The sequence below is a fragment of the Tiliqua scincoides genome, chromosome 3 (genome assembly GCF_035046505.1).
Source record: "Tiliqua scincoides isolate rTilSci1 chromosome 3, rTilSci1.hap2, whole genome shotgun sequence".
Classification (NCBI taxonomy): Eukaryota; Metazoa; Chordata; class Lepidosauria; order Squamata; family Scincidae; genus Tiliqua; species Tiliqua scincoides.
This window is the reverse complement of record NC_089823.1, coordinates 71,735,805-71,749,899: the sequence shown is the minus strand read 5'-3', so window position 1 is coordinate 71,749,899 and position 14,095 is coordinate 71,735,805. Positions and strand designations below refer to the sequence as shown.

The following is a 14,095-nucleotide window of genomic DNA, read 5'->3' as shown; positions in this document are numbered from 1 at the left end:
ATCATTAATGGTGATGTCGGCTACAATAATATCAAATACATGCTGATGAACAAGTGATTAGTTATGGATATAAATCATACCAAAGTGCACAAATATCAGACATTAAAGGGCACTAATAGAAATCCACTCATCTGCTACTAATCCTTTTGTGGGTCAATGCGCCTCTGACCAAAACAACCAAAAACATGGAAAATACATACGGTAATAAACAAGGACCAAGCATTTGCTCATTACCAGTAATTTAGAAGGTAAGATTTTTGCATTCTGGAGGGCTATACTCCCAAGAAAGCTGATTATGAGCCCAATCCTATGCATGTCTACTCAGATTAGAGTCAATGGGGCTTACTCCCAGGAAAGTGTGGATAGGATTGGGTTGTATATTATTTAGGAAAAAAATACACAACCTGGCCCTTAGTTGTCTCTAACTTTTATTTAAAAACAAAAGTGATGATTTTGGATTATGACAGAATTAACAGACTAGCAATCTTTTACACAATCTAGTTAATCCTATTCTAGTTATTTCTCTGTAAACTGCTTTGTGAACTTTTTGTTGAAAAGTGGTATATAAATACTGTTTTTGTTGTTGTTGTTAAGGTGGACATGGTGAATGGAACAATTGATGAAGATAATATTTTTGCACAGTCAGGTAAATGTTATTGACTGGTTTGTTTTATCTGGACATCAAGTCCTACCCAAGGACCTGGGATGCCTAGTTTTTATTCTGTTTTGCTGTTATAAATATTGTCACAAGACGTAAGCTGTTCCCAGTAAAGCTGCTTTTGTAGTTGGTGGTTGGCAATTTATTTATTTTTTTATTATTATTATTATTATTATTATTATTATTATTATTATTATTATTATTATTATTATTATATTTTCACACAGTCATGTTGTTTTTGACTGGATTTTGTTTGACAAAAAAATAGCTACCTATCCTAGGTCCTTGGGAAGGACTTTATAGGTGGATATAAAGTCCTTCCCAAGGACCTAGGATAGGTAGCTATTTTTTTGTTTTCATGTTGTTGTGTTACAAATATCGCCGAAGTATAGATGCTGTTCCTAGTAAGACAGCCTTTTGTAACTGGCTGATGGTACTTGTGCTCATCCCAATGGTGTTCCAAGTGCTTTTCCAGCTGTTTTGGGATAGCACCCAAGGCCCCTCTGACTATTGGTATTACTCTAGCTTTCTTGTGCCACAGTCTTTCAATTTCTATTTTAAGGTCTTTATATTTGGTAATTTTCTCCAGTTCTTTATTTTCTACTCTACTGTCACCCGGTATTACAATGTCTAGTATCCAAACTTTCTTATCCTTATCAATGATGATTATGTCTGTTGTGTGACAGATGTTTGTCGGTTTGTATTCTAAAACGTCATTCTCTTCTACTTTTTCAATTTTGTGGTTCGACCAGTTGTTACTTGAAGGCAGTTTATACAAGTTCCACACATTCAGCATAATGAATGCAACTCTGTCAATAATAATAATAATAATAATAATAATAATAATAATAATAATAATAATAATCTGGCATACGGGGGCTGCCTTGATGTGGCGTGCCGGCTTGTGTGCCCCAGTGATGCTTCGGGCTATGTTGGCAGTAGTGTATTCTACCAACAGGGTCACCCAAGCAAGAAAGGCCGAGGCTGAGGGGCCAGACCAAGTGCCCCCACCCTACCATCTTATGATAAGTACAAAAAAGAAGAATTCCATACCGGATCAGTCACGGCCTGGGTCAACAATGACTGCATCAGGTGCTGGGCCACCTGGGCACCTGGCAACAAGTGGGCTACAGGGGAACAGTGGAGCCAGCCACTGATGATCAACTGGCCAAAAATAAATGAAGGGAAAAGTGGACAGCCGATGAAAACTGTGAAACTGTATTTTGTTATTACAAGGCTAACCCCTCTAAGAAGGGCTTTCAAAAACGTATGATGGAATTTTGGATCCACAGGAACCCAGAAAGTCATATCTTTGGGCAGCGCATCATGGACCAATGGCGCTTTACCCTAAGGACCAAAATTTTCACATAAGAACATAAGAACAGCCCCACAGGATCAGGCCATAGGCCCATCTAGTCCAGCTTCCTGTATCTCACAGCGGCCCACCAAATGCCCCAGGGAGCACACCAGATAACAAGAGACCTCATCCTGGTGCCCTCCCTTGCATCTGGCATTCTGACATAACCCATTCCTAAAATCAGGAGGTTGTGCATACACATCATGGCTTGTACCCCATAATGGATTTTTCCTCCAGAAACTTGTCCAATCCCCTTTTAAAGGCGTCTAGGCTAGACGCCAGCACCACATCCTGTGGCAAGGAGTTCCACAGACCGACAACACGCTGAGTAAAGAAATATTTTCTTTTGTCTGTCCTAATCCTCCCAACACTCAATTTTAGTGGATGTCCCCTGGTTCTGGTGTTATGTGAGAGTGTAAAGAGCATCTCCCTATCCACTCTGTCCATCCCCTGCATAATTTTGTATGTCTCAATCATGTCCCCCCTCAGGCGTCTCTTTTCTAGGCTGAAGAGGCCCAAACGCCATAGCCTTTCCTCATAAGGAAGGTGCCCCAGCCCCGTAATCATCTTAGTCGCTCTCTTTTACACCTTTTCCATTTCCACTATGTCTTTTTTGAGATGCGGCGACCAGAACTGGACACAATACTCCAGGTGTGGCCTTACCATAGATTTGTACAACGGCATTATAATACTAGCCGTTTTGTTCTCAATACCCTTCCTAATCATCCCAAGCATAGAATTGGCCTTCTTCACTGCTGCCGCACATTGGGTTGACACTTTCATCGACCTGTCCACCAGCACCCCAAGATCTCTCTCCTGATCTGTCACAGACAGCTCAGAACCCATCAGCCTATATCTAAAGTTTTGATTTTTTGCCCCAATGTGCATGACTTTACACTTACTGACATTGAAGCGCATCTGCCATTTTGCTGCCCATTCTGCCAGTCTGGAGAGATCCTTCTGGAGCTCCTCACAATCACTTCTGGTCTTTACCACTCGGAAAAGTTTGGTGTTGTCTGCAAACTTAGCCACTTCACTGCTCAACCCTGTCTCCAGGTCATTTATGAAGAGGTTGAAAAGCACCGGTCCCAGGACAGATCCTTGGGGCACACCGCTTTTCACCTCTCTCCATTGTGAAAATTGCCCATTGACACCCACTCTCTGCTTCCTGGCCTCCAACCAGTTCTCAATCCAGGAGAGGACCTGTCCTCTAATTCCCTGACTGTGGAGTTTTTCAGTAGCCTTTGGTGAGGGACCGTGTCAAATGCCTTCTGAAAGTCCAGATATATAATGTCCACGGGTTCTCCCACATCCACATGCCTGCTAACCTTTTCAAAGAATTCTATAAGGTTCGTGAGGCAAGACTTACCCTTACAGAAGCCATGCTGACTCTCCCTCAGCAAGGCCTGTTCGTCTATGTGTTTTGAGATCCTATCTTTGATGAGGCATTCCACCATCTTACCCAGTATGGATGTTAGGCTGACCAGCCTATAGTTTCCCGGGTCCCCCCTCTTTCCCTTTTTAAAAATAGGCGTGACATTTGCTATTCTCCAATCTTCTGGCACCATGGCCGTTTTGAGGGACAAGTTGCATACCTTAGTCAAGAGATCTGCAACTTCATTCTTCAATTCCTTAATAACTCTTGGGTGGATGCCATCAGGGCCCAGTGACTTATTGATCTTTAATTTATCAATGAGGTCTGAAACATCTTCTCTTTTAACCTCTATCTGACTTAACTCCTCGGTCTGGAGGGGCCGTTCGGGCAGCAGTATCTGCCCGAGGTCTTCTGCCGTGAAGACAGATGCAAAGAACTCATTTAATTTCTCTGCCATCTCTAAGTCTCCTTTTATTTCCCCTTTCCCTCCCTCACCATCCAGAGGGCCAACCGCTTCTCTGGCGGGTTTCCTGCTTCTAACATATTTGAAGAAGCTTTTATTATTCCCCTTAATGTTGCTGGCCATGTGTTCCTCATAGTCTTGCTTAGCCTCCCATACCACCTTCTTACATTTCTTTTGCCACAGTTTATGTTCCATTTTATTCTCCTCATTAGGGCAAGACTTCCATTTACGGAAGGAAGCTTCCTTGCCCTTCATAGCCTCTCTAACTTGGCTGGTTAGCCATGCGGGCACCCTCCTGGATTTAGTGGAACCCTTCTTTCTTTGCGGTATACTCCTCTGCTGGGCCTCTATTACTGTTGTTTTAAGCAGCCTCCATGCAATCTGGAGAGATTGGACTCTTTTTACCCTCCCTTTCAACCTCCTTCTAACCAGCCTCCTCATTTGAGGGAAGTCCACCCGTCGGAAGTCAAGGGTTTTTGTTAGAGATTTGCCTGGTATTCTTCCCCCAACGTGCACGTCAAAACGTACCACAGCATGATCACTGTTCCCCAATGGCTCAGTAACGTTTACATCTCTAACCAGGTCCTGAGTACCGCACAATATTAAATCCAGAGTCACCTGTCCTCTGGTGGGCTCCGTGACTAGTTGCTCTAAGCCACAGTCATTTAGCACGTCAAGAAATCTGGTTTCCTTATCGTGACCAGAACACAAATTGACCCAGTCAATATGAGGATAATTGAAGTCCCCCATGATTACAACCCTGTCCCTCCTTGTCACCTCCCTGATATGTTTCCTCATTTCAAGGTCCCCATCAGATTTCTGGTCTGGAGGATGATAGCACGCCCCCAGTATTACATCGCTGCACAAGCCTGGTAATTTAACCCACAGAGATTCTACGGTGGAGTCGGACCCACCTTCAATCTCTACTTTGCTGGATTCTATCCCTTCCTTAACATAAACGGCCACCCCACCTCCAACACGCCCCTGCCTGTCCCTCCTGTAGAGTTTATAGCCCGGGATTGCGGTATCCCACTGATTCTCCGCATTCCACCAGGTTTCCGTTATGCCTACTATGTCAATATTTTCCCTTGTCACCAGACATTCCAGTTCTCCCATCTTTGCTCGTAGACTTCGGGCATTCGCATAAAAGCATTTGTACACGGAATGCCCCAGGATGCGCTGCTTATTCGCTCCTTTGTCCCCACATCCTCTCATTGTGCCAAACCGTCTATCACCTCCCATCACGCTACCTTTCCCAATTTCTTCTCCTACTCTGCCTTTGTCTTGTTGTTCTTTAACCTCCCCATCCTCATCCCATAGGGATGAGGATTCCCGAACCGGATGCCCCGCGGCTCCTGTCAGCATTCCCCCAGGGATCAGTTTAAAAGCTGCTCTGCCACCTTTTTAATGTTATGCGCCAGCAGTCTGGTTCCATTCTGGTTCAAGTGGAGCCCGTCCCTCTTGTACAGGCCCCGCTTGTCCCAAAACGTTCCCCAGTGCCTAACTAATCTAAACCCCTCCTCCCTACACCACCGTCTTATCCACGCATTGAGACCCCTGATCTCCACCTGCCTAGCTGGCACTGCGCCAAACTGGAATTCACCAAACTGGAATTGCAAGAAATCAAAGAAATGGGTGAAATGCCTGACCAAACCATGGGCCATATTGTTAAAGAAGAAACATTTTCCAAAAATAATAACTCAAATGTGGACATAAAACTTGAGCAATCAATGGTTGAACAGGTTAATGACCAGGATTTAACTGAATGTCAACAAATGTTGAAAGACAGAATCATGAGACTCACAAATGACAATATGGAAAAGCAAAGATTGCCAGTTCTACACCAAATTCGTAGCAGAGAAGTAATTAGCCTGCTATGTGATGTAAACTTTGCCATTTCAATTATTCTAACCACTACACTGGACAAAAACTAAAAGGCTAACGTGGATTACTATATTATTGGCTAATGGAGAAGAAACAGGCCAAGTCAACATCAAGAGATGAATTTTTCAGGGTGATTCATTGTCACCCCTGTTGTTTAACATTGCTCTTATTCCTCTGACAGATATTTTGAACAAAACTGGAATGGGCTATAACATATTGGTGCAAGCAGGCAAAATAAGTCACCTTCTGTACATGGACGACTTGAAATTATACACCAGAAGCCCTGTTGACTTGAGTTCTTATTGAATATGGTGCGGATCTTCAATATGGACATACAGATGAATTTTGGACTTGATAAATGTGCAATATTATCATTGCAGCGTAGAGAAGTACAAAAGCTGGAAGGTATCGAACTCGCCAACGGTGACATAATAAAAGTGCTTGCACATGATGGCCAGTGCAAATATCTTGGCATACTTGAATACAACAATAAACTGCATTCAAGAGTAAGAAATGTGACCCAGAGAGAATACTTAAGGAGAGTACAAAAAGTGCTTAAAGGTTGGCAACCTTCAGTCTCGAAAGACTATGGTAGAAGCCTACAGCACCCGGTATTCCCAGGCGGTCTCCCATCCAAGTACTAACCAGGCCTGACGCTGCTTAGCTTCCGAGATCAGATGAGATTGGGTATCTGCAGGGTAAAGTGCTTAAATCAAAACTGAATGCTGGGAACATCACAAAGGCAATAAACACGTGGGCCATTCCAGTGATTAGGTATCCAGCTGGCATTGTTGAATGGACACAAAACGAACTTGAGACTCTTTCTCGAAAAACCCATAAATTGATGAACGTTCACCACTCGCTGCATCCTAGAAGTGACGTTGACCGACTGTACCAACTGAAGAAGATCGGAAGCTGGGGGCTTTTGCAAGTACAACAAACTGTAGAAGAGGAAAAGCAAGGACTGAATGACTATTATCATGGGAAGCTTGGGAAAGCTGATAAAAGTAGTTAAGTTGGAAAATTTGATGAAAGTTACAGAAAGCAAAGAGGAGTACAAAAAGCAAGAATATGAAAAACGAGGCAACAGCTGGAGAGAAAAGCCATTACACATACAATTCATTAAAGGTATAGAAGGCAAGACCAATAACAGCTTGAGTTGGGCATGGTTAAGAACAGGTACCATCAAAAAGGAGAATGAAGGACTGATTCTAGCTGCACAAGATCAGGCTCTGCAAACGAATGTAATGAAGACAAAAATACAAGGCACCAGTGATTATAGTAAATGTTGTTTATGCAAAAAATGGGACAAAACTATCAATCATCTCATTTGCGAATGTCCCAAAATAGCCAACACCGATTACAAAGAACGGTACAATAATCTGGCTAAATTAGTTCACCGGGCCTTATGTAAACGGTACAGCATACCCGTGTCAGAAAAGCCGTGGCAACACCAGGTAGAAAGAGTAGTAGAAAATGAAGAGGTCAAAATCCTGTGGGACTTTCGGGTACAGACTGACAGACACATGGAGGCCAATACTCCAGATATTACTATCATAGAAGCTAGGCACGTGTTAATCATAGATGTCGCCATTCCTGGCGGCTCGTGAATTTTGGAGAAAGAACAGGAGAAAGTAACCAAATATCGCAACCTGTGCATAGAATTGACACAAATCTGGGTGATGCATGTACAAGTGCTGCTGATAGTAACTGGTGTACTAGGAACAATGTCAACACAATTTAATGAGTACTTTGCACAACTGGATGCTCCGGCAATAACACCAGTCGAATTACAGAAGACCGCCATAACTGGCAGTGTCCATTCTTCGTCAGTACTTTATCTACACCTAGACGTCAGGCAGATGTCCGTGTGGATGAGGATTTACCAGCTGATAAATGTTGTGGTTTTTGTGCGTATACAATCATTATCAGCTGTGTTGTCATTTTGATGTGAATAAAATAAATAATAATAATAATAGTGTATTTCTGGAGTGTAAGAGAAAATGTTGTGGATAGATGTTTCTAGTTATGCAAGTTCCAAGTATAATTTATATCAGCTACAGGCCTGTTTATTCCTCTTGTTCTACAGTATTCTGATTTTTTTTTCTCTCTCTCTCTCAAATAAACGAAAACTGGAAACTATAAAGGTTGCTGCATATAGACTATATATAAAACACATTTCTCATCACAATTAATCCTCATTACATTTATTTGAAAATTCCATTAAATGTAATCTTGGTCACACAGAAGTTAATATATTTAAAATGGTTTCCAAATACTATGATTGCTGGTTTCTGTGAAGCATGGGTGAAATGTTCTGTCATTCAGGGTGAGAAAAAATGTATTGCACTTATTCTGATTTGACATTGTGGTGTCGTCACGTAACCAAATCACACTGGCTATGCAGTGTTGTCATGTCATCACAGTGGCTTTATGTCCCTGATTAGCTAAATCATGTAGCTAGGGTGAAAATCTTTCTTTAAAATAAGTGGACCAAAACAGCTGCCAGGGATATTAGAAAAGAAACAAGAAGTGCAAAAAAAGACCCCCCCTCTATTTTTTTTTATTTTTTTTTTTTGCAAAGGAGCGTTTTTACAGAATATTTGAATTTGTGTGTTGAACCTCCCTTATTTGCCTTGAAAATATACAGGAACAAGAAAGCAGCTAAGCTCTAAACTTAACTGGGTTACCTGTTGCATGGACTAAGAAATACATTATATTCACATTCTTGCAATTATTAGATTCTTACCTTGAGGCACTCTTCTTGTCTGACAAGATCTTCACAGTCTTTACCCTGCAGACTAGGAGAATTAAGGAGGTCTTCCACATCAGACAGAGCTTGTAGAAGCCGAAGGATCTCTGCCAGGTATGCAGAAGGCACATATGAGGTTTCCACAGTCATACCTTCGGTCATCACAACAGTAGTCTCCTCACGAACGGTTTGCTAGGATAGACATATATCAGAAGTTTTCCTTCAGTTTCACAAAATGAATATGAACTTAAAAGAATATATAGCAAAATATTATCAATACACATTTAGATAGCACATCCCCCAATTTGTTTAACCACAGTATTTTGCTCCAGTTCATTTTTTGTATCAGGACTTTTTAAGGCTTCATCTTATCTTGCTATCCTCCAAAATATATATCTTGTTCTTGGCTAACTCTGATCAGTAAAGGATAGCCCAGTTCTATAGGCCTTCTATGACAGTGGAATTTCAGTTCTGCTGTTGTAAAAGGTCCAGCGATGGCACAAACATTACACCACCGCCACACCATGCAGCCAATGCAAAGTGTCAACAGCTCTAAGCATTCACCACTGCAGAACTTGTACTGCACCAACCTTGGTAAGCCAGCAGCTGGGTCATGTCATGGGCAGGGAGGGGGAGCTTTGGGGGTGCTTCATGGTGGGGAGGGGTCAGGTACAGTTTGGGAGTGGATCCTGGTGGCAGCAACTTGTACCAGAATACTTTCCCCTCTTTCTCAGCTCCCTCTTGCTCCCTTTCTCTCTTCAGACTTATGCCAGCGATAATTTTTATTTTTTTTCTGCCATCTGGTTGGTCTTCTGGTCACCTCCCTCTCCACTGGATGCAGCATGTGGTTCATCAGCATGGGTTCATCATAGACACTTGTGGGGGATAAGATTGGGCTGAGAGGACAATATATGGTTGCATTAGGCCTATACAGTTAACATCTGGCCTGGTTTTACCAGAATTCCAAATGGGGAGTTACCAAAGAAAGGGCCATTTTACTGCAATTATGAAATACCCTTCCCATGGACATCTGATTGGTTCCTTTTTTTTTTTTTTTTTTTTACATCAGATAGCTGGTAATGTTTAACAATGATTTAAAAGTTCACTATACTAAACTACTACTACTTTTGTATGATACTTTGTGTTTTGTTTTATTGATTTTTATAAATTGCTCTAATATTTCTAATCTAAAAGCAAAACAGACATGAATTTAATGTATAAATAGGAATTATCAGACATTGCAGACACTCTTGGTCATGATCTTAAGATTGTGAAGAAAAGAGACGTGTGCATTTGAGACTTTTTCTAGTGATGTCTGCCATCTAGTATACTCATGAGAGCCTAAAAACAAAGTACAAACCAGCTAGATGGGCGATACTTCCAGGAAAAGCTCTAGAGAAAAAGCCAAACAGATGTACGCATAACTTTTCTGCACAGTCTTTGAGATTATGGCCACTGGTTCTAATACCACATGTGTTTGTATTTCAACACTGTTGACTTTCATATACTATTGTACGAGTATCAAGACACTTCAACATTTCCCTAAAATACTGCCTGAACACTGTGCTTTGTATATTGATCACAAACTTAAGGCTGATTCACACAACAGACAATTACTTAAAGCAGCCACTCCTGGTTCTCCCTGGAGATGCAAGTGACTGGACAAATATAGGGCTGGTTTACCTTCACAATATTCCCCAACCAAGTGCCTTGGGGGGGGGGGGAGTGAAGGAGACTACAAAACTCAAGATAAACAGTGCTTGAACAGCAGTGCTATTCCAGTTGGGCAAACTAGAGCAATCATATGTGTAGCCCCCACATGGAGATGCCAGTGCTCACATGAGCACTGCCCAGCTGTAAGCCCTCTGTGCAGATATACTGCATTAGCAGTAGTATTACATGAATCCAGTAATACATGAATGCAGTATTGTCATATACATGTGACAATAATGTGAATGGGCCTTGACATGTCATATATTGCTTCACGGATCTGGAAAGACCTTTCTAAATAAAAGTGGGTATAAGTCATCAAAGTTAACAGACCATCAGACATATTACTCCTTTCCATATAGTATTGTTAGTGTTAGCACTGAACCTAATTTTCTGAATGATCAATTTAGGGTGCAATCCTAACTTCATGTTAGACTGGCGCAAGTCCCTTGCATCGGCCTAGGAGGGTCGCCTCCTCGGGAGCAAGCACCACAAGCGCACGGAGACTGAATCCAGGCTCCAAAGTGACTTGTGGAGCAAGCCTTGTGTTCAGCTGATGTAAGGTTCTGGGGTAGGTGGGGAGCAGATGGGGAGGCGTTCTCAGGTGGGGAGAGAGTGGTACCAGGGGTGGGCAGGCAGGGAGCAGGAGACGGGGTTTGGATCCAGCTGCCCAATCCCAACCCCTGTTCCTAGGCAGCGCGGAGCGGCTTCAAGTCACTCCACTCTCTTGGGACTTGCGCCACCTCAGGAGGTGGCACAAGTCCGAGGAGACGCATAGGGGTTACAATGGCTTGCCCAGGGGTAAGGGGATGAGTTTCCCCTTACCTCTGGCTGAGCCACTTTGGCACCCTATCTTGCCTACCGCTTGGCCTGCCTGTTCCAGTGCAAGATAGGATTGCACTGTTAATTAGGTGAAGTGACTGTTATGGGGTCAGGATTGTGCCCAGCAAGCATGATCCTACTCTTTATGTATCAAATATGAGCTGCACCATCAAACTGGAAAGGAGTTATACTTTATACATAATCAGTGATATATATTCATATTAACAGTGACCAATAGAAAGTAAGTTAAAACTGCAACATCACCACTTGGTAAGTTAAGGGCCCGATCCTGTTCAATTTTCCAGTGCTGATGAAGCTGCAGTGCAGCCCGGGGTAAGGGAACAAACATTCCCTTACCTTGAGGAGGCCTCCATGTCTGCCCTCCACCAGTGTATGCCCTGTTGACATGGCTGTAATAGTGCTGCAAAGTTGCACTGGACTGGGCCCTTAGTTGGAATTTAATAAAATATGTTTAAAAATTATCATTATTAAATTGCCTACAAATGGACATTAAAAAATTAATATTTTGGAATATGCCAAAAGATCTTTAAAGGAAAAGAACTTTCCCCCTTTATAGAGAATATAGGACTGCCAGCCTCATTGAACGCACTGATGAGTATGTTGAATGAGGCTATCATTAGGCTAAAATTTAAAAATCTTGAAGATGATGTCCTTGTTAAATTGTATGAGAAACTGATTCAAAGAAATTCAAAGCTCTGAATTATAATAGGGCATTCTTAATAGTATGAAATCTGCATTTTGATATTCAAGAAATAATTGATTTTTACATAGTTACATTTAAGTTTTTTCTTCATAAATATATTAGCTACCATTGGACTTTCTATTGTATGTTGCTTGTGAGGAAACTTTTTTTTTTTTAAGTTTAGGGAAATATCAGATATGGTCAAATCAGATGGTAGTGTTCATATGTCATTCTACTATGATTAAAATGAGAGTGAAAGATGTGTTTTCCTTATCTTAAGTGGAATGAGATTGGTGAATGTACTTTTTTTCCTGGTTAAGTTACTGATTGATTTGAAGACATATTTGGCACTGATAGATCTGTTTTGACCCTTGTAATGAGGATTGTTTCATTTTACTTGCAGTTTTTCCCCATTAATCCAACTTCACTGTGACTGCTGTTCAAAACACATTTACAGCCAAATCCTATGTAAGACTAGCATTGGCAGAAAGTGCATTCTGCTAGCGCAGACTGCCACAAAGTAGCCATAAAATGCTTTGTAGCTGGTGAACACAGCTGGTGAAAAGGCTGGTGGAAGGTTGTCATTGGGAGGGCCACTGGAGAAGGTTAGCCCAGCACGGGGGGTGGGGGGTGGAAACAGGGCAGAGGAAGGGCAGAATGGCACGAGGTGAAAAGCGGTGTGCCCCAAGGATCTGTCCTGGGACCGGTGCTTTTCAACAACTACATAAATGACCTGGAGACAGGGGTGAGCAGTGAGTTGGCTAAGTTTGTAGACAGCACCAAACTTTTCTGAGTGGTAAAGACCAGAAGTGATTGTGAGGAGCTCCAGAAGGATGTCTCCAAACTGGCAGAATGGGCAGCAAAATGGCAGATGTGTTTCAATGTAAGTAACTGTAAAGTCATGCACATTGGGGCAAAAAATCAAAACTTCACATATAGGCTAATGGGTTCTGAGCTGTCTGTGACAGATCAGGAGTGAGATCTTGGAGTGGTGGTGGACAGGTCGATGAAAGCGTTGTCCCAATGTGCGGTAGCAGTGAAGAAGGCCAATTCTATGCTTGGGATCATTAGAAAAGGTATTGAGAACAAAACAGCTAATATTATAATGCCATTGTACAAATCGATGGTAAGGCCACACCTGGAGTATTGTGTCCAGTTCTGGTCGCCACATCTCAAAAAGGACATAGTGGAGATGGAAAAGGTGCAAAAGAGAGTGACTAAGATGATTACTGGGCTGGGGCACCTCCCTTATGAGGAAAGGCTACGGCGTTTGGGCCTCTTCAGCCTAGAAAAGAAACGCCTGAGGGGGGACATGTTTGAGACATACAAAATTATGCATAGGAAGGATAAAGTGGATAGAGAGATGCTCTCTACACTCTCACATAACTCCAGAACCACGGGACATCCACTAAAATTGAGTGTTGGAAGGGTTAGGACAAAAGAAAATATTTCTTTACTCAGCATGTGGTCAGTCTGTGGAACTCCTTGCCGCAGGATGTGGTGACGGCATCTGGCCTGGATGCCTTTAAAAGGGGATTGAACAGGTTTCTGGGGGAAAAATCCATTATGAGTTACAAGCCATGATGTGTATGTGCAACCTCCTGATTTTAGAAATGGGCTATGTCAGAATGCCAGTGCAAGGGAGGGCACCAGGATGCAGGTCTCTTGTTATCTGGTGTGCTCCCTGGGACATTTGGTGGGCCGCTGTGAGATACAGGAAGCTGGACTAGATGGGCCTATGGCCTGATCCAGTGGGGCTGTTCTTATGAGGGTGGAGATGGGCACATCACGCCCAGGAGGGGGAGGGTTTGGCGGGTTTGACAACACACTCCAAATCCTAATTCCAAACTCCCTTCCTGGTTCTGAACTGCCTGTGTGGAGCAATACAGACTTATGCCAGAAATTCAGCTGGTGCAGGTCTGGATTGCCCCATATTGGTTACTTGGGCTTTCCCTTGGACAAGGGAACAAATGTCCCCTTACCCCAAGGAGACCTCCAGCAGCCAATAATCCCCTGCGAGACGCAGTAGAAGTCATGCCGGCACAGCTGGATCATTGCATGGGGATTTAGGTAGGATTTGGTTGTTAGAAACTTTCAGCTATCTCAGTGCAATATAGAGTTTTCCACCATGATTTCAGATAAAGCTACTTTATAGCTCTCAGTTTTTTGAACCAAACATTTAATTCCTCTCCAAATCCCAAGAAAAGCATTCTTTGAACAACATGAGATTAATATGAGATTCATACTAAGTCTTGGATAGGTGAACCTAAAGAATAGAAGCCAAAAATGTTGTACTATTGCATTTTGTAGGTAAGGGCAAAACACTGGAGCATCCATCTCATTTAATTTCAATTAAAAGATCCCATGTAAA

The 14,095-nt window shown here is 42.4% G+C and overlaps 1 protein-coding gene across 4 annotated transcripts in view; it reads right to left on the bottom strand.

Annotated features, from left to right (window-relative positions):
• Window positions 1-14,095, bottom strand: part of DMD (dystrophin) — a 1,248,719-nt gene that overhangs the window by 731,639 nt on the left and 502,985 nt on the right. For all 4 annotated transcript variants that reach the window (XM_066619666.1, XM_066619670.1, XM_066619667.1 and 1 more), the window contains one exon: window positions 8,487-8,681. In XM_066619666.1, the coding sequence (XP_066475763.1) occupies window positions 8,487-8,681 (195 nt within the window). The remainder of the gene's footprint in view (window positions 1-8,486; window positions 8,682-14,095) is intronic.